This window comes from Ruditapes philippinarum, unplaced genomic scaffold (genome assembly GCF_026571515.1).
Source record: "Ruditapes philippinarum isolate M1 unplaced genomic scaffold, ASM2657151v2 ctg1320_1_1_1_1, whole genome shotgun sequence".
In the NCBI taxonomy this organism is placed as follows: domain Eukaryota; kingdom Metazoa; phylum Mollusca; class Bivalvia; order Venerida; family Veneridae; genus Ruditapes; species Ruditapes philippinarum.
In genome coordinates, this window is record NW_026857134.1 from 156911 (window position 1) to 184616 (window position 27706).

Consider the following 27706-nt stretch of genomic DNA (forward strand, 5'->3'; position numbering starts at 1 on the left):
TATTATTGATAGAATTTCAATTTCCCGTGGATAGATATGGGGGACAGACCATCACAACCCTGGAAACCAGACCTTGTCCTTGATAAGGTTGGACCCACACTTAAATTAAAAGATATCCTTTAATCTTAAGATAATCATCATATATTACGATCCAACAATGCAGAAAAACACGAAAATCCCGAGATTTTTTATCACTTTTTACATGCAGCAAAATTGTTAAGGATTTAGGCAGCCTGTGACCATTTCTTACTCAGCCTTTGTTTATCCTCAGTAACATTTATCTACTCTTACAAACGTAGTTTGATACAACTTTAAATCCAAATGTACCACCAACTCTCAATTACCAATAATAATTTGAATAAAGTAGAATCTATCTGGGATACTGTAAAAATTGCAGACTCAAAAACGTTAACACATAAATGATATCCTTGTATCTTTTAAAGCCATTTAAATCATTTTTTTACTTGTACACTGTAACACATAAGGTGATTTTCTGGTGTTTTTCAACAAAAAAAATCGCAAAGAATCCCTATTTAATAAGATACTGGTGAACAATTGATTTATAATTGCTTGAATATTTAGCTTAACAGAGGCCAGCGTGCTCAAAGTGGGCTGTTGTCAATTTGTCATTACTCATAGACTGCTGTCAGTCTGTCTGGCTTTCAGTCAACACTTCTTAAACAACGTCTCCTACATCACTGACTCAGTCATATCAAAACTTTACAGAAATGATCCCTGTGCAGAGATCTGCCGAGGCCCGATTTTGCGCCATTGGTGCTAAAAGAATGAGAATGGCGCAGGAAAATCGGCAGCAAAGGGCCAAGGGCGTACCTAAATTCTGTGCCAGACTTATAAGAAAACAAAACTGTCCGCTAGGTTATTTAGTCATCCAGTCAAAACTGGTACCAACAGCAACACGTTACCCATTCCCCTGTAATTATGCATATTCTTGAGTTTATCCATTCCCCTATAGCTTTTGTTCACTTTATCTACATGTCCTTACTGCAAAATCCCTTTCCCACACATAAACTCATTTCTACTACCGTAAATTTAATCCAATAAAACAAACAAACAAAATTATACAACTACTTAATATTTAAAATGATAATCGGTAACTGAAAAAAAGTGTTGCTATTTTAAGAAAGGCTGTAAGTTACAATTTAATCTGACAGATGTACAACTTGATTTCCCCTAAGGTCACTGAAATTCCTGATGAAGTGTAAAAAAAGATGTCTCTTTCGACATAGGAATATTTGACAGGGTGATTAACCAATCAGAAAAACATTGTGCATGACTTTTTTCATGATCAAAAAGTCTGTCAGCAAGTGTCTTTGATGTATGCTTTCTACACAGAGGCATACAAGGAGTAATAAAATCCGTCAATATACATTGTGACAGGGACATTTGGTGCAAAGTAGGAACAATTAAATGGATAATGCACAGTATTAGACATTGGAAATAAGAACCAGCAATTGTGTGGATAAATTATGCAAATCAGATTTTTGAGCAGCCATTTGAAAAAAATGTTTTGCCTGCAATTAATATTAGTTAGATAGTTACCATCTAGGCATTTTTTTGTATTATTGGTTATCTTCTCTGTTAAATACGGAATCATAAGTGAACCACTTGTCATAAAATATGATTTAAGTTCCATTACAAAGGAAATTCAATTATCTACAAACTTTTTAACAGTCATTTAGGTCAATGTTTATTGTAATTTTCCCAAGGCCCATACTTTGGTCAAAATCGCCCATCATTTTCAGACCAAGTGGGACCAGGGCCCAGTACTTTCAAATTCTCGGCAGATCTCTGCCTGTGTGATCCTCTTTCAATTCAGTTGTTTTGAGGTCAAAATTGGCCTTGTCACAGGGTCATAGGTTTCCCTACATGTACATAGTATTTAAACAGTTCGTAATCCTAAATTATTCTATAATAACATAGCTAGTAAAATCTATTGTTGTCTCTGTATATTTTTTTCACTAGATAATCTCCTCGGTTAAAATGTAAATTTCAGTGTACTCAGAAGTAGTGCTTGCTAAAGAAAATGAAATAAAGATTGGTATAACACAAGAGCTGTCAGCAGCACTTAAGTTAGTACAGAAGGATCATATTGATTCTCAAGATCACACAGTGTACAGGTATTCTTTCTTACCTAATATTTCACACAAGTTGTAGTTGTGTATAGGAATTATCTCAAGTTATAGTTGTGCATACAAATTCTTTCTTACCTAATATTTCACAAATTGTAGTTATCCCCCGCCGATGGAATCGGGAGGGGGATATAGTTTTGGCGCTGTCCGTCCGTCCATCCGTCCGCCCGAATTTCTTTTCCGGAGTAGTTCTCTGCAACGACTGGCTGGAATTCAACGAAACTTTATGGGAATCATCAATATCAAGAGGAGATGCGCATATCGTCGGCTTGTTCCGGTCAGACCCTTTAACCCAGAGTTATGGCCCTTGATTAGTTATGTAGTATGCATATGGAGTAAAAATCGTTTCCGGAGTAGTTCTCTGCAACTACTGGCTGGAATTCAACAAAACTTTATGGGAACCTTCAATATCAAGAGGAGATGCGCATATCGTCGGCTTTTTCCGGTCAGACACTTTAACCCAGAGTTATGGCCCTTGATTAGTTATGCAGTATGCATATGGAGTAAAAATCGTTTCCGCGCTACTTTTCTGCAACTACTGGCTGGAATTTAATGAAACTTTATGGGAACCTTCGATACCAAGAGGAGATGCGCATATCGTCGCCTTGTTCCAGTCAGACACTCTAACTCAGAGTTATGGCCCTTGATTAGTTATGCAGTATGCATATAGAGAAAAAATCGTTACCGCGCTACTTCTCTGCACCTACTGGCTGGAATTCAATGAAACTTTATGGGAACCTTCAATACTAAGAGAAGATGCGCATATCATTGCCTTGTTGGGGTCAGACACTTTAACTCAGAGTTATGGCCCTTGATTAGTTATGCAGTATCCATATAGAAAAATATTCATTTCCTCATTACTTCTCTGCAACTACTGGCTGGAATTCAATGAAACTTTATTTGAACCTTCAATACGAAGAGGACATACGCATATTGTCGCCTTGTTCGGGTCAGACATTTTAACTTAGAGTTATGACCCTTGATAAATTAGGCAGTATACAACCAGAGCAATAATCGTTTCCGTGCTACTTCTCTGTAACTACTGGCTGGAATTCAATGAAACTTTATGGGATACTAAGAGGAGATGTGCATATAGTCGCCTTGTTCCGGTCAGATACTTATAACTCAGATTTATGGCCCTTGAATAGTTATGTAGTATGCATACATCTCATTGGCATTTCCAGATATTACTATTTAACACAAAGTTATGGCTCTGTTATTTCCCTGAATATTTATCAGGTTCAAAGAATATTACTGTTTATGCCATGATTATTATATAAAGAAAGCCTTATGTCTTCAGTTGTTGTGTTAATAATAACCAGTACTCGGCGGGGGATATAAATTCAACGAATTTGCTTGTTGTGTATAGAAATTCTTTCTTCCCTTTTTTTGAAACAAGTTGTTGTTGTTTACATGAATTCTTTTTACCTAATATTTCACACAAGTTGTAGTTGTGTTCAGAACTTGTGTTGATGTGCTTCCTACCTTTGCTGATGTTGAAATTGTGTACAAGTATTCTTTCTTACCCAATATTTCAAAAGCTGTAGTTGTGTACAAGTATTGTTTCAGACCTACTTGTAGCTGCATACAGGAATTCTTTCTTACATAAATTAATACATGTATTTAGTAGTTGTGTACAGGAATAGACTGATGAACAGTTTTATGACTAGTAGACAATAAGCTATTTTTATCAGTTTTGTTTGGAGAAGCTTTTTTTCAGTTTTGGAGTAAAGATAATTGACTTCATAATTATTTATCTGTATAAATCATATGTTAAATACTTTAAGTACCTTGAAGTACCTAGAAACTGTTTATAGGTGGTTTATTATTTCCTACCTAATATTTCACAAGCTGTAGATGTGTATAGGAATTCTTTCTTAACCAGTATTTCACAAACTGTAGATGTGTATAGGAATTCTTTCTTAACCAGTATTTCACAAACTGTAGATGTGTATAGGAATTCTTTCTTAACCAGTATTTCACAAACTGTAGATGTGTACAGAAATATTTCACAAATTGTAGATGTGTACAGACATTCATTCTTATCTTATACAATATATAACAAACATGTTGTTGTTGTGTACTTGCATCATATTTCACAAGTTGTATTTGTTTATAGGTATCCATTCTTACCTTATATTTCATACTGTAAGTAGATTTTCTAAGCTAATATTTTATTCTTTAGTTGATATTTCTATTTTTTACACTTGCTTACATTTGTCAAATTTTTAAATTTATGATACATGTATAATATGTTACAGCACTGACACAGCCAATAATGTATGTAGCTGTATTGAAGCTATATTTCTCCATGGACTCAAGTTCAAAGCAGTCACAAAGGTAGTAATGATTAAGTATTATTATCCCCCGCCGATGGAATCGGGTCTGTCAGGGGGATATAGTTCAGGCGTTGTCCGTCAGTCCGTCCGTCCGTCCATCCATCCGTCCGTCTGAATTTCGTTTCCGGAGTAGTTCTCTGCAACTACTGGCTGGAATTCAACAAAACTTTATGGGAATCATCAATATCAAGAGGAGATGCGCATATCGTCGGCTTGTTCCGGTCCGACCCTTTAACTCAGAGTTATGGCCCTTGATTAGTTATGTAGTATGTATATAGAGTAAAAATCGTTTCCGGAGTAGTTCTCTGCAACTACTGGCTGGAATTCAACGAAACTTTATGGGAATCATCAATATCAAGAGGAGATGTGCATATCGTCGGCTTGTTCCGGTCTGACCCTTTAACTCAGAGTTATGGCCCTTGATTAGTTATGTAGTATGTATATAGGGTAAAAATCGTTTCCGGAGTAGTTCTCTGCAACTACTGGCTGGAATTCAACAAAACTTTATGGGAACCTTTAATACCAAGAGGAGTTGCGCATATCGTCGGCTTGTTCCAGTCAGACACTTTAACTCAGAGTTATGGCCCTTGATTAGTTATGCAGTATGCATATGGACTAAAAATCGTTTCCGGACTAGTTCTCTGCAACTACTGGCTGGAATTCAACAAAACTTTAGGGGAATCATCAATATCAAGAGGAGATGTGCATATCGTCTGCTTGTTCCGGTCAGACCCTTTAACTCAGAGTTATGGCCCTTGATTAGTTATGCAGTATGCATATTGAGTAAAAATCGTTTCCCTCGCTACTTCTCTGCAACTACTGGCTGGAATTAAACGAAACTTTATGGGAACCTTCAATACCAAGAGATGCGCATATGGTTGGCTTGTTCCAGTCAGACACTTTAACTCAGAATTATGGCCCTTGATTAGTTATGCAGTATCCATATAGAAAAATATTTGTTTCCTAGCTACTTCTCTGCTTCTACTGGCTGGAATTCAATGAAACTTTATGGGATTCTAAAAGGAGATGTGCTTATAGTCGCCTTGTAACTTAGAACTCAGATTTATGGCCCTTGTTTAGTTATGAAGTAGGCCTATGCATACATCTCATTGGCATTTCCAGATTTTACTATTTAACACAAAATTATGGCTGTGTTATTGCCCTGAATATTTATCAAGTTCAAAGAATATTACTGTTTATGCCATGATTAATATATAAATAAAGCCTTATATCTTCAGTTGTTGTGTTAATAATAACCAGTACTCGGCGGGGGATATAAATTCAAAGAATTTGCTTGTTGTGCCATTGTTTCTCAAGTATATAAGTGTCATTTAGGTGAAAGAAACCCAAGCAAAATCCTCTTTTAAAACTGAAAAAATGAAACAGATCACCTCCATCAAAACCAAAATTCTTAATGAAGTGATCAGTTTACCTTTGTAAGCTTTGTCAATGCATTGGTTTTACTAATTGTGAAAGTGTAAATTTTATTTAGGAAACACCAGTTTCAAGAATGAAGCATCAAAGAATGCTAGTAACCTTTTAAATAAGCATTGCAATTACATTTTATCTGTTTCCTTTCAGTATTATATGACAATAGTAGTCCAGGTTATGTCTTTGGTATACCAAATATTAAAACCAATAAGGTTTATTTGTGTCAAAACACAAAAGTCACCTTCAGTAGGATAGCCAGGTTGTCATTCTCATAAAAGATCTTGAAATCATACTGACTGCTCAAGCAATGTCTGCAATGGTGATTTAGCTAATTCATTTCTTTGAAGTTAAATTAAGTTAAATTAAGAAATTACATCTAAAGTTGCACTTGTTCTCTTTGTTTACAGACAATTTTGTCACAAAAGTATTTTTCTATTATTTTTGCAACCAGACAATTTGCTTGAGAACCAAACCACAAACATTATAGAGTTTCACCAATATGAGTTATGTGTGTATATGTAAGTTTTTGTTGTTGTTCTTTTGTATGTATACATGTTGCCAGTGATACTATATGTTTGATATTTATTTTTGAACAGATTGCTAGTTATGTTGGTCTTGGACAAGAAGCTACATCACAGTCTAGTCTGGTATTTTATTTATATATTTAAAAGAAATTAAGTTTGTAATCATTGGCCATTTTGAACTCAGAAATACAGAACATAACGATCAGTTCAAGCATCATTATCTACAATGTCATAAACAACATCCCTACCACCTAAACGACATCAATTAAAGTCATTATCTGTTTGCCCAGTTATTATCTGTTGCCCACCCCCCCACCACCATCACCTCCACTGCTATTCTTTTACTAAAGGGGCATAATTTATATTTCACTTTCAAGTGATTTACAAAGAAATGCTACATTTAGCCGAGCTGTAGACTTGGTAGTTTAAGACACATGTTTGACTATATATTTGTATAGACTTATGTAGGAAAAACTCATTGGAAACTTAATGTATGAAACTAAGATGCCCAGAGCTTATATATTTGGTATGTAACATCACTTTGTGGACCACAAAATAGCTGGCATTAATCATGCCCCTTGGGTCAATATTGGCCCCGTCCTGGTGGTCACTTAGTTAATATAGTTTTGTATGGTAAAATACATTTAAGTCTTTTTGTGTGACTTCAATGCCTAGAGCATGTAGAGTTTAGATATTTGACATGTAGTATTTCCTTGTTGACCTCTACAAAACTGGTATAAATCTTGTCCCTTGGTCATTTCCTCTTGTATGAGAATAATAATATAATATTTTGCGGTTCGGATCGGAATATCCGTCCCGAGGTAATCCGCCCATTGGGTGGTAACGAGGCCTGCCGAGTTACCGCCCATGGGCGGGTGACCGCGGGACGGATATTCCGATCCGAACCGCAAACATATGTCAGATATTTTTTCTTGCATATTCCACCATATTCCATTATATTTTAAATTCTTTATCTTTATTTTCAATGAAAATTTATATCATTACAACTGTAACTACTTTCATTCAACAGCGTATGAATTACAAAATCATTCATAACGGTAAAATGACGTCATCTTTATCGTGCCATTGTACAGCACGCGACTCATCTGGAACCCCCCATGCCAGATGAAATTTCCGGCATGGGTAAAACTAACGGAAACGCCAGTCTGATATGCAAAAAAACTCATTTCAGTCTTATTTTGTGAAACTACAATGCCTAGTTTAAATATTTGTCATGTAACATTGTGTTGTTGACCTGACTAGAAGATTGATATAAATCATGCTTCTTGAGTATTGGGTTTATTGGCCCAACCTCGGGGGTCACATATTTTACATACATGTAGACTTCTACAGGAAAACCTATTTGAGTCTAACAGGCTTCCTCAAAACTGTATTCATTTTTAATCATGCCCCTTGGGTCAATATTTAGATTGTCCCAGGAATCACTTTATTAATAATTATAGACTTAAATAGAAAAAAACACATTACAGTTCTATTACCCTTAATTAATATTATATCAATTTATTGCTACCACGTATATCTAGTTAAATACAATAATTATTTTTAAAACAAATGCCTCATATTCAATCCTTTGGTCAAACTGAATGAGTAGACCTGATGCAGACATAAAATAATGCTGGACACTTCGGGAACAGTTTACCACCGATCCTTTTGTAGCACTTTTGCAATTGATGTCACTATTGTCCCATCAATTTTTAGCTCGACTTTTTTTTTTTTGAAAAAAAAAGTAGAGGTATTGTTAGTCGGGTCGCCGTTGCCGTTCCCCGTCCGCAAACTTGTACCTGGATCATAACTTTTTTATTTCTTGGTGTATTGTCTTCATACTTGGCCACAACAACCTTTGGGACAAGACCTTTCAGTAGACCACACTAACCTTGACCTTCATCCATAAATGACCTTGACCTTCAAGGTTAAAAGTCCAATTTTTGCTTGTTCATGCTGTTATTGGCTGTAACTTTGTTATTTTTTAATGGATTGTCTTCAAACTTGAACATAATAATCTTCAAGGATATCCCTTAAAAATAATCAGCCAGACCTTGACCTTCACTCATAAATGACCTTGACTTTGAAGGTCAAATTATTGAAATTTTCATTTTTTTGGCTATTATTGGCTGTAACTTTGTTATTTTTGAATGGATTGTCTTCAAACTTGAACATAATTATACCAGGGATATCCCTTAAAAATAACTAGACAGACCTTGACCTTCACTCATAAATGACCTTGACTTTGAAGATCAAATTATTGAAATATTCATTTTTTTGGCTATTATTGGCTGTATAACTTTGTTATTTTTGAATGGATTGTCTTGAAACTTGAACATAATAATCTTCAAGGATAACTTTTAAAAATATACCGAAAGACCTTGACCTTCACTCATTAATGACATTGTCTTTGAAGGTCAAATTATTGAAATTTTCATTGTTTTGGCTGTAACTGACTGTAACTTTGCTATTATTGAAGGGATCAACTTCATATTATAACAGAACATTGTTGTTTATCAAACCCAAATTTGCTTGGGCTCTTTAATGACCTTGACCTTGAAGGTTAAATTACTGAATTTTCTCAGATTTGTGCATTAAATTACCATAATTATTTATTACCCTTCCAGATTTTTTCCGCCTTTTTGATTGGATATGATCACCCGAAAGAAATTGATATAACCGAGCCAGACGGGTAATATACACACTAAATTTCCCCGTTTGGTACCCCACGTTGTAAACAACATGCGCAGTGGCGATGCGCGTATGGTTTGATTTTACGCGATGTAGATTCCGATTTACAAGCACTTGTTAACTGTCAAATGATAAATATTCACCAAAATAGAGTAATGATACATATTCTCATCAGTATTGAAAACAAATATGACCTTGTGAAAGCTTGATATTAATTCCAAAAAAGTGTGTCAACAGACTACTCTTTTCTCTTGTTTACATTCTTTACGTTCGAAAGAATATACGTCATGTATTTATGTGACGTCATGTTGTGGGGAAGGGGTACCCTAAAGGGAATCTTATTTCAACGTTTCATTTGAAGTAGCAATGATTTATTTTAAAATCGTAAGCTCGACAGGGGAAGGGTAATAAAATTATTATTTTGGTTTTGGAGTGATATATGTGGATATATTACCTGCCAAGATAAAATATCACCCTCGCCTAACGGCTCGGGCGATATAAAATCTTGACAGGTAATATATCCACATATATCACTCCAAAACCAAAATAACATATAATATTTATTGGTGTGTGTGTGTGTATATTTATATTTATACATATCTATCATCATCATCATCATCATCATCATAACAACAACAACAACGTATATTGCATGTTTCTATTTTTAGAATTGCGTGTTTCTATTTATAGATTTGCGTGTTTCTATTTATAGAATTGCATGTTACTATTTATAGAATTGCGTGTTTCTATTTTTAGAATTGCGTGTTTCTATTTTTAGAATTGCGTGATTCTATTTATAGAATTGCTTGTTTCTATTTATAGAATTGCGTGTTTCTGTTTTTAGAATTGCGTGTTTCTATTTTTAGAATTGCGTGTTTCTATTTTTAGAAATTGCCTGTTACTATTTATAGAATTGCGTGTTACTATTTTTAGAATTGAGTGTTTCTATTTATTGAATTGCGTGTTATTATTCATAGAATTGCATGTTGCTTTTTATAGAATTGCTTGTTACTATTTATAGATTTGCGTGTTTCTATTTATAGAATTGCATGTTACTATTTTTTGAAATTGCGTGTTACTATTTATAGAAATTGCTTGTTACTATTTTTAGAATTGAGTGTTTCTATTTTTTGAATTGCGTGTATTAATTTTTAGAATTGTGTGTTTCTATTTATAGAATTGCGTGTTTCTATTTATAGAATTGCGTGTTACTATTTTTAGAAATTGCGTGTTTCTATTTATAGAAATTGCTTGTTACTATTTTTAGAATTGAGTGTTTCTATTGTTTGAATTGCGTGTATTAATTTTTAGAATTGTGTGTTTCTATTTATAGAATTGCGTGTTACTATCTATTTTTGGAATTGCATGTTTCTATTTTTAGAATTGTGTGTTTCTATTTACAGAATTGCGTGTTACTATTTATAGAATTGCATGTTACTATTTATAGAATTGCATATTTCTATTGAATTGCGTGTTTCTATTTTTAAAAATTGCGTGCTACTATTTATAGAAATTGCGTGTTACTATTTATAGAATTTCGTGTTACTATTTTTAGAATGGCGTGTTACTATTTTTAGAATTGCGTGTTTCTATTTTTAGATTTGCGTGTTTCTATTTTTAGAATTGCATGTTACTATTGAATTGCGTGTTTCTATTTTTAAAAATTGCGTGCTACTATTTATAGAAATTGCGTGTTACTATTTATAGAATTTCGTGTTACTATTTTTAGAATGGCGTGTTACTATTTTTAGAATTGCGTGTTTCTATTTTTAGATTTGCGTGTTTCTATTTTTAGAATTGCATGTTACTATTTATAGAATTTAGTCTTTCTATTTATTGAATTGTGTGTTTCTATTTTTATAATTGCATGTTACTATTTTTAGAAATTGCGTGTTACTATTTTTAGAATTGCAGGTTTCTATTTTTAGAATTGCGTGTTTCTATTTTTAGAATTGCGTGTTACTATTAATAGAATTGCGTGTTACTATTTGTAGAATTGGGTGTTTCTATTTATAGAATTGCTTGTTTATATTTACAGAATTGCGTGTTTCTATTTTTAGAATTGCGTGTTTCTATTTTTAGAAATTGCGTGTTACTATTTATAGAAATTGCGTGTTTCTATTTTTAGAATTGCGTGTTACTATTTTTAGAATTGCGTGTTTCTATTTTTAGAATTGCGTGTTACTATTTATAGAATTGCGTGTTACTATTTATAGAATTGCGTGTTTCTATTTATAGAATTGCTTGTTTCTATTTACAGAATTGCGTGTTTCTATTTTTAGAATTGCGTGTTTCTATTTTTAGAAATTGCGTGTTACTATTTATAGAAATTGCGTGTTTCTATTTTTAGAATTGCATGTTACTATTTTTAGAATTGCGTGCTACTATTTATAGAATTGCATGTTACTATTTATAGAATTGCGTAATACTATTTTTAGAATTGCGTGTTTCTATTTATAAAATTGCGTGTTTCTATTTATAGAATTGCGTGTTTCTATTTATAGAATTGCGTGTTACCATTTTTAGAATTGCGTGTTTCTATTTATAGAATTGCGTGTTACTATTCATAGAATTGTGTGTTGCTTTTTATAGAATTGCTTGTTACTATTTATAGAATTGCGTGTTTCTATTTATAGAATTAAATGTTTCTATTTTTAGAATTTAGTCTTTCTATTTATTGAATTGCATGTTTTTATTTATAGAATTGCGTGTTTCTATTTTATAGATATTGCATGTTACTATGACAAAAACAGACCAACTTAATTTATAAAAAGGAAACGTTAAGATATGTTGAAACCTTTCTATGTTTGTGTTTAGAAAAAGTAAAAAGTCGAGTGTTGCCCCCGCCTGGCGGTGGCTCTTGTTCTCTTTCATCCTGGCAATTCATATTTGTGATCCCGTATTTGATGTTTTTAGATTGCTTGGGCCAGTGGAAATTGAGTGTCCTGATGGCAGATTGTTAATTTAATCTTTTCTTATGTATCTGAAGTAGTATCACTAATTTGTTTGCTATTTCTACATTTAACACTATGACCACTGCTCTTCAAAACATGATTATTTAGCCATTTCATCACTAAATGACGTCAAATTTAGCCATTTCATCTGTAAATGACGTCAAATTTAGCCATTTCATCTGTAAATGACGTCAAATTTGGACATAATGTCATCTTATAAAACATGTTGGTGAAATATATGGAAAAACAGGTGATAAAGTATAAACAAATTAGAAGTACAACTTAACTTTAATAACATTTTTGATGTGCTGTGCTGGGTGTGTGTTACCATTGTTATTCAATATCACAGGGAACACAAGTTTATAGCACAATTATTTGATAAACTTATTGCTCAAATTTAAGAAAACATTTTCTTGTTGCTGTTTATATAAAAATGTTTTAGATTGAATGAAATATGAAGATGCAAGACTCTTAGGTCACTTGAGCAAAAGTAAAGTTACTTGTGAAATCTTTAAAAAATGTTTTTGTGAGACACAACAAAACCAAAAACTTAGGTATTTTTGTTTTTAGGTAACTTGTGTTCTGTTTGATAAAGATTGGCCTCATGTTTGAATTTCAGAATTTTTGGAACTTTGTATCAAATTATACACATGGAGAAGTGATAGCACAGTTGAAACATCTTGGACAAATTACTACTGAGATAGGACTGTGTCGGGTTTGTGTATTTTACATTTAATTTAGTCTCTACTGTAATGGTAATTATAGATAACTGTATTCCTAGAAACTTTCAAATGGTGAAATTTTTTAAGGACGGCTTTTTCATGGAGAAAAAACTTGTAATAATTGTGACCCCAAATTTTGCAAATACATGTATTAAGTCTCTGTGGTAAAGAACTTATATATATATTTTACTAACATCACAAGTTTGTTTCTGTATTTGTTCTCTCCATATCTGGAAGGCAAGACTATGGCATACAATATTGACACAATCTTCCAATTTTACAGATAAACGTTTGATTGTTAATTAACAGTTATTTCAAATTGTTATTTTGGTTAATGTAGCTGACTTCAGGCATTTACATATTACTATTATGGTTAAATTCGGATGAAGCTGTCAAGTAAGTACATAAAAAGTATTGACAGAACCAATTATTGAATTTGACTTACATATTTAAGGCATGGGTACGTGTAGCACTAAATGATGGCATTATGGAGAGTTATATTGATGCAATGATATCTGACAGTAAAAATCTTGAGTAAGTATTACAGTAAATTTCACTTATAGCGAACACGGTTATAGCGAACTTCCGGTTATAAGGAACAATTTATTTTGGCCCGAATTTTGCCCTTCTTTATTTAATATAAAAATATACGGTTATAGCGAACACGGTTATAAGGAATTATAGCTTATAAGGAACTCATTTTTTAGTCCCAATTTAGTTAAAAGTGCATAAAATTACACCTTTAAAACGAACTCCAAATATCATTTATTCGTAAATATATACCGCATTTTCAACTTTCGTTTTCATTGGCACGGAATAAAACTCGCGGATTGTACCGTTTATTGTTGTATGTAATTCAATATATGAAAATGAATTTGTATAGAAGTATGTAATATTTTTTTCTATTTAGGATATTTTTAGCTTGAGTTCTTGTCACAAAGATAAAACAGTAATTCTCTTTATTCTATAATTTCTTTTCTTTAATAGTTTGCTCGAGTAAAATAATTATCGGTTTTCAACATAATCACGCATGCTTGCAAACATAATCCATAGAAAACTACAAAGTATGCTTGATTGAAATTAAAAGAAATCTATATGTTATTAATAGTTAAAGTCACCCTAAAAATATAATAGAAGATATTCAATATAAAAGGAAGAAAAATGGAAAATCTTGTTTATTCTTATTCATTGAAAGAAAACCAAAAGCACAGTGCAGTGAGTTAAGAAACAAAATATGATGTTTTATGAAAAGTTGAGAAAGGGAGTAAAACTAAAACTGAAATAGCAAAGGATTTTCAAATTCCAAAATGTACGCTCTCGGGTATTGTGTCTAAAAATGAAATAAATGATTAATTATTCTTAATCAAATGCTCTTAAAAATGGCGGACGATGTTTAACAATCAGTTCGTTATATGTAAATCTGTTCGCTATAAAAACTCCTGATACAAGGAACTAATTCGCTATATGCTTACAAGGAACTCCGGATATAAGGAACAGATTTTGAATGTCCCAATGTGTTCGTTATAAGCGGAGTTTACTGTATAAGTTATTACAGATCTGTTTACCTCTATGTTTTGTCCATATTTCCTATGGTTTGAGGTTTTAAACATGCATTACAGATAGATACAAAAATTCTATAGTAATCAGCAAAATATAAAGAATAGGCATTTGCTGCCTAAAAGTGTGCTTTCCACACATTAATATACTTTTTCATTTTGTTGCAAAAGCCTATTGTTCTACCAACATCTTCGAGATCTGGTCAACACGCCGGTTGCCAAAGGGATTTGAATGTCATGAAAACTTTAGAAGGCACTGATTTTTGAACAGATAACTGTTATTGATACTAACTTTGCCTTACTGATGGTCTTGTGTGGTGGGGACTGTCAGATCCTGTTTGCTGACTGTTCTTGTTCCCTGTTGATCTTTCCTTTCATATGTGAAAGAGTCGGCGACAACAGTATTCAATCTTTCATACAATTAAGCATAAGAACCATTGACTCACAGTGTAGAACCAGAAAAATATTAAGCACAAGGCAACTGTTAACTGCAAACTTAATAAAAAGATGTGTCACGTCCCAAAAATAGCATAAAATAGCACCATGCATATATGATAATGGGTAAAATTACTCTTACAATTAATTTCTTTTTGTCCAAATCTACTGATGTAATACTTGGAAGGGGTAACAAGGTCTGAAATTACAGTCATGTTTTAAGGGTATGATAGAAATTTTCAACCATTTTATATATATAAAAGCATTTATTCTCAAAATCACATTGTTATGGTCCTATGTCATTATATATTTTACCCAATTTTATTTTTTACATTTAGATATTTTTACCAGCGTACAGCGTATCTAAGAGATAGAGAACAGCCGAGCATTATGAAGACATATCTTCAAGGTATCATTCTATTTTTATTATGTTGTTGAAGGTTATTACTATTTGTTGATTGTTTATCTTGGTTGGAAATTTCTTGGTCAATACAATGCTGTATTAACATTTCTTATTTGCTGAATATATGTTTCATGTATTCTCATGTCAAAGAATAATTTGACACCTGAACACCAAATGCTCAGATAATTGTCTGATGTACTCCATCTGGCATTTCTTGTCCACAATCCATTTCAACCATATCTCATACTACCATACTAGATAGATTTTAATTATTCTATAGTAGCACCTTACAAATGTATCATATGTGCACAACCAAACACTTATCAGGGACAATATATTTTGTGATAAATTAAATCTGTATATTGTTACTGTACCACTGTGAAGTTATTTACCATAGGTACACATGAATTCCTGTAACATAGTGTCTTTTACCTGTTGTGGTAAATGGTAGGACTGATTTAAAGGGTGGTAGCCAGTTACATAAAGTTGTTTCATTGTTACATTGTGTTTGAAGTGAGAATTGGAACTACATTGAAGGTCACTTTTTGGCGCCATTTTGTCAAAAAATTTATTAACTAATATGGATCAAACCTTTTGTGTTAGTGTGTATGAGATATAATTTCAGCATTATATGAAACAAAAACATTGTATGAACGGTAAATATCAATTAAAATGCGTTATTATTGTTGCTTTAAAAGGCTTTGTAAACTATATAATTGAGGGAGAAAACATAACAGCCGCATATACAAGTAGTCCCTAACTTATTGGCAGTTTAACACCAGGTTTTTCCTTCTTTGTGTATAGTGACAAAATCATGAGGAGTGTTAGAATATGTGTTACATAAGGGTTTCAGTAAAATCACTGAAAGTTTACAGATGATAATTTAATAATTTGATTAATTTATTTGTTAGGTTTGTCAAACTTTGAATTCAAGCTGTCATACAATGCCAGTGTATTAAATGAATGGTCATATGCACCGCTTGTGTTAGCAGGAATCATAAATAGTAGAGATGCTCCACCCCCTGTGATCAAAACTACAGGTTTGTTTAAACCTTTTTGTACTAAATTTTCCATACTGCCCAAATTTGACGCACATTCAATGAGCACAACAGCCAAAGTGGTATGTGGTGGTATCTTAGGCAGGACACAGGCAGTTCTGCTTATTCATAATGTTGTATCTGTTTATTTCCTTAAAATGATGTACATTAATTTTATCAAGAAAGTTTACCAGTATTCTAAAACTGGCACATAATAATATTTGGGCATTTTTCTTACATTGTCTTCTTACAAGTAAAAAATGTAATCCAGTAATCCTGATATATACATAGATTATTATGATTAGAAAATTAACTGCTACATACAGAATTTCATATTTCAGGTCAAAGTTCAAAAGCAAGCAAACTTCGTGAAAGAGATGAAGATTCTGACACAGTTGTTCATGTTATAAAAAACAAATCAAGGTCTAACCTAGAAAGTAGATGTCCACCTTTTAACCCAATGGAGCAGCCAAAATTAGGACCCACATCAGAATCTGCCTACTTTATTTCATCTTCAGAATTCACTTCAAGAGATGTTGAAGAGTTTAAAAAGATCTCCAAGAATTTTGAAAAACCACTGTCGGATTGTTCAAGTTCAAGCCACATGTCAGCACCTGATCTGCCACATTTAAATGTTAGTCCTGCAACTTATGTTCAAAAGTATGGCTTACATGAGGTGTCATATGACGAGACAGACAATCCAGAAGAAACAACTGACATTGTAAAATGTACAACAGACAATACAGAAGCTTACAATACTGGAAACTCTTATAATACTCTAATAGAAGGAGGTGCAAAAGGAGATGCAAATTTTAGTGAAGACGAAGATAACAAGAAAAGTAAGAGCAATGTACAAATAGAAGAGAGCACAGAAGAGTTCTTTAGTAGTCCAGTCATAGAAATAAAACATGAGCGAGTACGAAGGTTAGAATCAATCACCAGAGAAGCTAAAGAAGATGCAATTTTGAATAGTATCTTAACAGAAGATCTTCCTGACACTGTAGAAAACGAGCAAGAAATTTTGGATGAAGCTAATTCGGTTAGTAATGGTAAACAAGGAAGTTCATTGTATAATGTTTATGGTCCTACAGAGTTGATAGATGATAGTCCTATTATAACAGAGGGTGAAAAATTGATAGACACGTCAGAAAAACTACTAAATGAGCTTAGATTGCAAGAGCAAAGTAAAGTTGTGGATGATAATGAAGGAAATATTGGGGATGAAACTCATAAATTGATAAAAACAAGTAAAAGCACATCTATTGACAAATTAAAGCCACAGTTAAACCTAAATCCTCAAAAATCTGCTGAACCAGATCTTTCTGATGCTGTTGCATTAAAAGTTGATCAAATGAGAACACTGGACAATCCTGAATATCTGTCAAGACACCGCTTTTCCTTAGCAATTACATCAGATGTTCAAAAAATTGATAATTCTAGTCCAAGAAAATCTTTACCAAATGTTCTTGAACATCACAATGAAAATGAAAAAGATTTAACTTCTAGTATTGTAGACCATTTATATGATGGAATGCCACTTAATGAAGATACTGAGAACTTGTCAAGACAGTTCTATGGTGAAAACAAGATGTTAGATGAAATGGAGAATGAAGTTAATTATGGTTCTCAACCACCGGACTCTACACTTAAAAGGTGAGTGTTTTTCTGTAAAAAGATCAAAAGAAGATCAATAACTTGGTATTTAATCAATGGATTATCTTCATACTTGGACAAAACAACCTTTTGTACATGACTGCCTGAAAGGTTAAATTGACCGTGACCTTTAAATCATCTTGACCGTCAAGGTTAAATTATTGAATTTTGGTTAAGTTGTCATAATTTTGTTATTTAAGTATGGATTTGATTAATTTGTGGACAATACAACACTTGTTGAATAATCTAGATATGACCTGGACCTTTAAATGACCTTAACCGTCAAGGTCAGATGATTGAATTTTGCTTATATTTTCTTAACTGGAAATGATTTATACTTAAAAAGGTGTGACTAGACAGACCTATCAAAATAAGTAAAACGGAAAACTTAATTTTTTTTCTTTAATTTTCTTTCTGTTTAAAGATTTGTTTTAGCCGTTTATTTGTTTGCTCTTAGAAAAAGTAAAAAAGTCAAGTGTTGCACCCACCTGGCGTTGGCTATTGTTAGATGTAAAATTGAACTTCACCTTACCTAGATTTTGATGATGTGACCTACTTTGGCTTTCTTATATACAGCTATGACATTTTGACCATGTGCAAAGTTTTATGTATAGAACTGAAATCTGATATCAAATGACCTAAATATTGACCTAGTGACATACTTTCTTGTTTTTGATGTACAGCTATGAAATTAGGACCATGTATATAGTATAAATTAAAAAATACATTTTGCATGAGGTATGGTCTAATGACCAACATTGTTCAAATTCTTGTAATAATCACTAGCTTTCACTGCTTTTACACAAAAAATGTTTGTCCTTAGGTAAGCGCTTGTGCCCTAGGGCCCCCTTGTTGTAAATTTGGTCATTGAAAAAGAGTCAGTGCAAGTAGTATGTGTGTTTACCAAATATAGAGTTCTTGTAACTATTGTTTCTTTTGGTAACATTAAAGCTGGCATATTTTGTATAGCAATGTGGCTCTCATAATCATGTAATTTTATTATGTAAAGGTTGAATGAGAAACGTGAGAGTGTGGGTAACAACTTGATGATGACTGGAAGAGGTTGGTCTTCATCATTTGACAGTGAAGCTGGCGATTCTGTTAATGCCCTGTCACCACCTTTGTCATCTATGTCCCTACCTATAACAAGGAAAAAATGTAAGTCTTCATTATCACATGCTTATATAACATTTTGAATAAAAATTAAAGTTATTTTTATTATATGAAAGATATTTGTTTGTTTTGATGTAGGATCACTGAATGACTTCAGCCTGATGTTTTAGATAAAAAGTTGATCTTGCATGTAGAATAACTAAGAAGCTGAAAGATATGCCTATATTTAGGAAATACACTGTATTCTTGATAACTGAAAGTTTTGTATGGTTTTGTAAACTGTATATATTCTTGTACAGAAGTTTTGCATGCCTGTGTTACAAGTAAACTGTATATTTTCACTTTGGAAACTTATGTAAGAACTATGTGACTTCCTTTTTGTGTCGCCTTGAAAAGGTGACATATAGGGGTTACTTTTGTCGGCGGTGTCGGCTGCGGCGGCGTCTGTGTCGGCGTCGTTGTCGTTGTCGGTGTCGGCGTCGGCGTCCGCTAAAGCTTGTCCGGAGCATAACTCAGTCACTATAAGTCTGATTGACTTCAAACTTGGTATGCATGCTTCTTTCAATAACCCGAAGTGCAGTGCACAAGGACCGGTACTCTGCAGTTCTTATTTTTTGAGTTATTGCCCTTTGTTAATTTTCATACTTTAATTTTGTCCGGGCCATTTCTCTTCAACTAAAAAAGCTATAGACTTGAAACTTCATAGGATGATAGATCTCATTAAGAAGAAATGCAGTGCACAAGAACCAGTACTCTGCACTTCCTAATTTTTGAGTTATTGCCCTTTGTTAATTTTCATTTTTTAATTTTGTCCAGGCCATTTCTCCTTAAGTATAAAAGCTTTGGACTTGAAACTTCATAGGATGATAGATATTATTATTAAGAAGTGCAGTGCACAAGAATCGGTACTTTGCATTTCTTAATTTTTGAGTTATGGCCCTTTGTTAATTTTCATACTTAATTTTTGTCCTGGCCATTTCTCCGAAAGTATAAAAGTTATGGACTTGAAACTTCATAGGATGATAGGTCTCATTAAGAAGAAGTGCAGTGCACAAGAACTGGTACTCTGCATTTCTTATTTTTTGAGTTATTGCCCTTTGTTTATTTTCATTTTTTAATTTTGTACGGGCCATTTCTCCTTAAGTATAAAAGCTATGGACTTGAAACTTCATAGGATGATAGATCTCATTAAAAAGAAGTGCAGTGCATAAGAACTGATACTCTGCATTTCTTATTTTTGAGTAATTGCCCTTTGTTGATTTTCTTACTTTATTTTTGTCCTGGTCATTTCTCCTCAAGTATGAAAGCTATGGACTTGAAACATCATAGAATGATAGATCTTATTGATAAGAAGTGCAGTGTACAGAAATGCTGCTCTGCACTTATTATTTTTTTAGTTATTGCCCTTTGTTATTTTTCATATTTCATTTTTGTCCTGGCCATTTCCCCTAAACTACATTGTTCACAAGGCGACACATCCGACTCGCGGAGTTCTAGTTTAAGGTTAAGTTTTGTAAACGTGTTACAGAATTTTTGTTTGTATGTTTGTTAGCTGAAAGTTTTGGGAGTCTGTTACAGAACTATACACCTGCTAGTTCTCTGTCAGCCAGATCTGTAGATGATGTTCTCAACAACTTTCCAGCTAGAAAGGAAACAGTCTACTCTACACAACAAAATTCACTAAATGAGGTATTTCAACTTTAAAATCTGTTCAAATTCAACATATTGTAAATTTTAAATTAATTCCTTTCCAGATTGAAATGTCGCTAGATAAAATTTAATATTAAAATATTCTAAATTTCATGCTAGCATTATGTAAGTCAAGTCAGAGTTCTTTATCAATGAAAAGTTTTAAGCATTTGCTACATTCTTCTGTGATGTTCTTGCCATTGCCGTCCAAAATCTTTAACATAGATCATGATTTTAAGCATGTCTGAGTTACCTGCTCTTGGTCACCTTTCTTCAAGCCTCTCTGTTGTTTCATCAAAAATTTGTTTTAACTACATCTATTCTGAAACCAATGACTGGATATTAACCAAACTTCCAAAATTCTTCAGAGGTCCACTATCGAAGTTGTTAGATACATAAATATGTCACTTAGTCAAGAAAAGGGTCACAAAAATGCAAATCTCAAAAATCTTCATGCTCTGAAAGTACTACACCCACAGCTTTTATATCAGCTTTTAGAAAACAAGACAAGAAGATTTTGTACTTAGTTTATTTGATGTAAATAATAGGTACAGTGTGCATGTCTGATGAAAAATAATCAGTTCTATTTGAGTATATTAAACCCTGACGTCTCAACTTTTTCAACCATCCTGCTGACTTTAAGATAATGATAGTCAACAGTATATAAATATCATCTAGAGATCTTCTAACAAAATTGTTTAAATTATGCCTGTAGGGTCAAAATGACCCTGTCCTTGGGGTCATAAATTTTCTGTATATGTAAAATTAAATATACATTGTACAGTATTAACTTAAAAAAATGTTCTTTAAACCCTTTGAAATATTTATTAGATATTTAACATGAACATTGTCTAGTGGACCTGTCATAAAGAGTATTACACTTTTTGGAGAAAATGAAAAGAGATTTTTTTGATAACATAACACATATTTGTGTGTTCTACATTATTTTAATACAACTCTTATGACAAAACTGACATGTTATAATTCAAATATGATCTTATTTATGAAATAACCTTGACCATGAATGTCATATGATTGAAAGTGCTTTAATTGCCATACAGCTCAAATGACATGTTGAATAATTTGATTATAACCTTGATCTATAAATGACATTCACAATCAAGGTCATATAAACAAATTTATTTTAAATTCTCTATTTGTTGTCTAGAGAAAATATGAGAAACCTTCACTGTGATGTGTATGTCTTTAGAGATAAGAACAAGTCAAACCCTGGCCTCACTTGTGGTGGCCTTTGTTATAAATGTATTTGTCATGTGATTTAGCAGACAGTTTGTTTGTTTGTTTGTTAAATATCAATCTTAAAATACTTACTTGTTAAAAAATATAGTATTTGAATTTCATTATATAAATCATTGTTTTTAACAAATTGTTTCAATTCATACTATTTATATGCTATTTTGCATTTTCATTGCCCACCTCCTTCATTACATTATTATCCCAGCACATTCCCATTACCTACATTAGTTATCATGTAGACCAAACTTCACTTGATAAGTTAAATCATTGTATTTTCCTCTGTGTCAAGTTATGTGATAAAATGTTTATATTTGAGTAGACCAACATAATTACAGTAGGCTCTGTAGTAATGAAGCAAACATAAAAACAAAGAGCAATAATTTACAATGAACTTGTGATATGCCTGTAATATTCACCAAAAGATCTTTGTACAACTTAATAGCTCACCTGAGCACAAAGTGCTCAAAGGTGATCTTTTGGGATTACTCTGCGTCCATTGTGTGTCATAAAGGGTGGCAAACTTTTTGTTAAAACAACAATCTCCTATACCAATAGGCCAATATTGCTAAAACTGAGCAGGAATGTTAAAAAAATCTCAAAGAATTCCATTCACTGCTAAATTCTGGTTGCCATGGCAACCAAAAGAAAAACAAAGAAAAATCATCTTCTCAAAACCCAAAGAGCTAGAGCTTAGATATTTAGCATGAAAATTCTTCTAATTGTCTACCAAGTTTGTTCAAATAAAAGTCCTGGGGGCATTGATTTTAAAATTCTTCTTCTTTTATACTATAGAGGCTTTAGATTAGATATTTGGAATGAAACATACAAAAATTGTTCGAATTATAGCCTGGATTTAAATTTAGTGTTGTGTCATGTGTAGCTTTTGTTTCAAATTTTTTTCTCTCCTTTAATTTTTCATCTCTGCAGAACAGAACATTATTTAGTGAATTATTCAGGGTTATCATGACTTGTATAAAACATTGAATCAGTCAAGTCAGACACTGCAAAATGGCAATGGAAGTCACATTATTTAGGTAAAGGAGAAAAAGTATTGCATTTTGGAGGCCACAAGCCAAAATCAGAGTAAATAAGTCCAAAACTTCCACTAATGGAAGCCCTGTCAGTACATGAGTAAAGAGAGAGTTTCACAGAGTTGGGGCTTTTGTGATTGTCTGAAATCTGCAATTTTTTTTAATTATTTGAATACCATCTTATAAACCTTTAAATTGACTTTGAAGTAAGTCACCAAAGATAAAAATAGATTTTAAAAATGAAATGGTAAAAGTATTATGTCAACAAAATTAATACCAGGTAATGACCTGTTCATAGATATTTGCTAAAAAGCATTGGTCTTCTACTGAATTGTAACTGATGTCTAGGTTTCAGAATTGGCCCTGTCCTGTTTTTTGCAATAAACTTGTATATAAAGTCACTTAAATCTTCTTATGCATATACCGGAGGTACAGATATTTGCATGTAGCTCTGTTATATACATAGACATGGAACTATACAACCTAGAGCTTTTATATATATTATATATATAAACATTGCCCACCAGCCTCTACCAAATTATATAGTTAATGAGTCAGAAGTAGCCCACCGCTAAAGAATTGAAATAAAAGAAAAATCCACCAAGAGTTTAGATATTTAAAGAACATGTATCATTCACAATTTATGTGTGTAAATTTTCATATTATCTAGATAATTTCATGTGAGGAAGCTATCCAGCTAGCTTACGGAACGTCGGTGGTTCTACTCAGGTGCCCGTTCGTGCCTGAAATAATGCACGGAAGGGCACCTGAGGTCTTCCTCCACCAGTAAAGCTGGAACGTCGCGATATGACCTATACTGTGTCAAAGTGACGTAAAACCCAAAACAAACAAACAAAAATCTAGATAATTTACATAAAGCATTAGATCACAATGTTAATTTATTTTGATATTGATATGTACATAGGATACAGACAATCTAGAAGATTTTGAGGTTGTATGCAGTAATTGTACAGACTCTGATATTGTGAGTGATTCCTAGCAATTGGGTGATATATGTGTGGCATGATTAAACAGGAATTTTGATATCTTTCTGTTGATTTTACTTTACAGTCAATTTCATTTTTCTAGTAAAAATAAATTGTTGTATTCAAAATTATTTTCTGTATATTTAGTGTACTAAAACTTGGTCATCAACCACTTAAAGTATTTAACATCACATGTGAGAGTTCATGGTTTAAGTAATAGAAAGAGAATTGAAACACATGGCTATCTGATTTGTAAATCGGATTGCAGAGTGATTTGATGTTCTTTCTCTTTTGTATCAAAGGCAAAAATAAAAACATGTTCCCTGTTGTCACAATATGAAACCCCAGAAAAAAGTAACCAATGATCGAGCATCTGAATATGATATTTCTATCCCATTTCTCTGTCGTCACAATTAGTAAACCCCAAACAAATGAGCCAGTCAATGGGAATGCTCTGGAGTGCGGGTAACTAATACCTGCACTCTAGTTAATGCACTGTGCTTGTATATGTTTACCACTCTACTGTGACACATTTTCAACAGAAAGGTCCTCAAGTTTAGCATACAATATCAAGCTCCACAAGATCTGAAAATATTCACTTCAAACAAAACACATGTCTATTTATGCCCCAGATCTATGGGGAGGGATGGTGTTTAGATTACCCTTGTCTGTCCGTGTGTGTGTGGGGGGGGGGGGGGGCATGTGTCCATTAAGTGCTTGAACTAGAGTCAACAAACTTTACAGGAATGTTGGTCATTGTGAGAAGTTTTGCACCTGGGTTTTCTTGTGTAGATTAATTCAGTTTTGTTAGAGTTATTGCCCTTTATCCAGTAAAAAATTGAAATTTTCAACTTGTGTTATATGTATTTGGCCTTGAGTCATGAAACTTTACAGAAATGTTGGTCATCATGTGTAGTTGTGCTTGTTTTTTGTTGTTGTTTTTTTAAGCATACTTTAGGATATAAAATTGAGATTTGGAATTCTTGCAGCTCAATATTGGAAAATATCAAGATGTCAACATTATAAAATTCAGATGTCATTATGCCCCAACCACTAAGGGGAGTCATGTAGATTTTCCTTTGTCTGTCAGTCTGTCATACTATTCTGCTCTATGTCAGTAGACTGACAGAACAGTGGAATGTGGGGGCATCTGTTTCCTATGCACACATTTCCCCTATTTCTGAAATAGATTATTACTTAGCATATCAACCAAATTGTACTTTTCAAGAGGTGTTTTTTATTCTTAACATTTTTCGTTATCAATTTTTGGTCAATTGCGATATACTTAATCATCAATCTTGTTTGATATATGGCCAATTAAGCTCAACTCGACAGTGAAAAAATGAACATAATGTCACTTAAAATTGGTTTGTCATGTGATCAGTCTGCACAAAATCGAAAGGTATTCAGTTGAAACTTTGCACATGCTTTAGGATGATAATTGTGGTTCACAAATCACTAGTTAAGACCCATAAACTAAGCTGAGACATTTTGGCTGATAATATAGCCTTTAGTGACCATTCCTGGTTAAATTTTTGCATGCAAGATCATTCACCACATTTACTTAATGTAAATGAGACATTGCAGGTATCTTTAGGATCATAATTTTCGGTCATTGTTAAAAACACATAACTGTAGTATTGATTAGCACTGAATTGCATGGATTAAATGCACTCCCTGTGTGGACTAAGAAAATTGTATCACTTTTGAGCGGTTTTTAATCTTCCCCTTTGTAAATTTCTACATAATTCAGGCTCTTGATTACTATCAAGCACTTGAATAGCCACTGTTACTGTCAGCTCTTATCAAAGAGGCAATTTATAAATCTCCTGCCACTTAGAGGGGAGGGGATTATGGGAATGGCCTCCCTCTGTCCTGTCAGTCTGTAACATTTTTGTGTCTGCTCTGTAACTTTTGAACTAAAGAATAGCTTTTAAAATAACAAGTGATCATCATTTTGAGATGATGTGCAGAGTACAGCAATCAGGTCTCTATCCCAAGGTCACACTAAATAGGTTAAATATAAAAAGTCCACATTTTGTGTCCTCTCAATAAACTTTTAAATGCTTTTTTAAGTTTTTAAAATTGCTTAAAACAAATTATTACCATTATGAGATTATGTACAAAACACAAAATCCAAGTTGCTTCTTTTGAGGTCAAACTTAAAGGTCAGTCAAAGGTTTAAAATTGTAATAATTAGTGGATATAGCCGTCCTTCAGACAACCTTGCTTATCATATGATCAGTGACATAGAACTTCTAACATTCACTGAGGTGAAGGTCTTATTGGTTAATACAGGTTATGCTACTTTTTAACCAGGTTTTCAACGAAAACTGGTAATTGTAATGCTGAAGTTGGAGGGCGGGCGTCAACTTTTGGTTTCCACTCACTAACTTCAGTTTTCTTAGTCCTATTGACACCAAACTTGGTGTGTGGGTAGCTTATAACAAGAGGCAGCTAGGGATTGCTACCCAGGTGTATGTGATCAAGGTCAAGGTAATTGTTGCTAAAAATAGAAATTCAGTTTCCACTCAATAATTTGGGTTTGCTTAGGCCTATTGACACCAAACATGGTGTATGGACTGCTTATATCAAGAGGCAGCTTTGGATTGCTACCCAGTTGTCTGTGAACAAAGTCAAGGTCACTGTTGCTTAAAAAAAAGAAATTCAATTTTCACATAATAATTTGAGTTTGCTTTGACCTTTCCACACCAAACTTGGTTTTTGGGTAGCTTATATCAAGAGTCAGCTTGGGATTGCTATCCAGGTATCTGTGGACAAGGTCACTGTTACTTAAAAAAAGAAATTCAATTTTCACATAATAACTTAAGTTTGCTTTGACCTATTGACACCAAACTTGCTGTGTGGGTAACTTAATTATTAGGATGCAGCTTGGGATTGCTACTTAGATATCTGGGAGCAAGGTCATGGTCACTTGCGTACAATAGAATTTTCAGCTTTTATAATAACTTCAGTACACTTTGACCTATTGATACTTAACTTGGCATGTGTGTAGCTTACATGAAAATACAATCTGGCATTGATACTCGGGTAGCTTGTATATTATTATTTTGAACTATTGAAACCCAACTTTCTGTGTTGGTACAAATAACAGCATCAATTTTACATCACTGCCATATTTCATTCCTAATCCCTGTCACATCAATACTTGGTGGTTAAAAACCTGGTTTTTGTTGCATTGCAGGGCTTCTTGTTCTGATAAAGTCTCCAATGATTAACTGATACAATTGTTATTTTATATGTACATTGTATATACTGTGCATTAACCTCTGTAAAATTGTGGAACTTTATGTCACTTGGATCACATGGTTAAAATATAGTTTTCTACTAAAGTTTACAATGCTTTCATTTGCCCGAGAACAGATGAACAACTAAAAACAACTTTTTACATCCTGGTTTATTTCTGTTAATTTTAACACAAATTAAATTTTTGAACCTCCACAAAACCATCTAGTTAGCAGTCCACTTTTATGTGCCTTATTCAGACAAATTGTGTCTTAAAGGCAGCTGATTAATTAACATCTATTTTTTTTATATTTTTTTACATGTATTGACAAAATGTTTTGTATATTACAAAATCTCTTCCTTTTAGTTTTTACCATTTGTACTAAGTTTTAGTAAAAAATAAAAGGAAGAAAAGAAAAGTCTGTGAAAGATATCATAATTCTAATAGTTTCTTAGTAACAAAATGTAATCTTGTGCTTACTAATA

The 27706-nt window shown here is 32.9% G+C and overlaps 1 protein-coding gene across 3 annotated transcripts in view; it reads left to right on the forward strand.

Moving 5' to 3' along the window:
• The window catches only part of LOC132748885 (pleckstrin homology domain-containing family M member 1-like), a 45898-nt gene that overhangs the window by 5315 nt on the left and 12877 nt on the right, over nucleotides 1-27706 (forward strand). For 2 of the 3 annotated variants that reach the window (XM_060738548.1, XM_060738547.1), the window contains exons 2-12: nucleotides 2015-2138; nucleotides 4412-4490; nucleotides 6517-6567; nucleotides 12712-12807; nucleotides 13269-13348; nucleotides 15144-15214; nucleotides 16120-16248; nucleotides 16587-17898; nucleotides 18908-19056; nucleotides 20564-20700; nucleotides 23914-23973. In XM_060738548.1, coding sequence (XP_060594531.1) covers nucleotides 2015-2138; nucleotides 4412-4490; nucleotides 6517-6567; nucleotides 12712-12807; nucleotides 13269-13348; nucleotides 15144-15214; nucleotides 16120-16248; nucleotides 16587-17898; nucleotides 18908-19056; nucleotides 20564-20700; nucleotides 23914-23973 — 2288 coding nt within the window. The remainder of the gene's footprint in view (nucleotides 1-2014; nucleotides 2139-4411; nucleotides 4491-6516; nucleotides 6568-12711; nucleotides 12808-13268; nucleotides 13349-15143; nucleotides 15215-16119; nucleotides 16249-16586; nucleotides 17899-18907; nucleotides 19057-20563; nucleotides 20701-23913; nucleotides 23974-27706) is intronic. The other variant, XM_060738549.1, reaches the window with a different exon arrangement.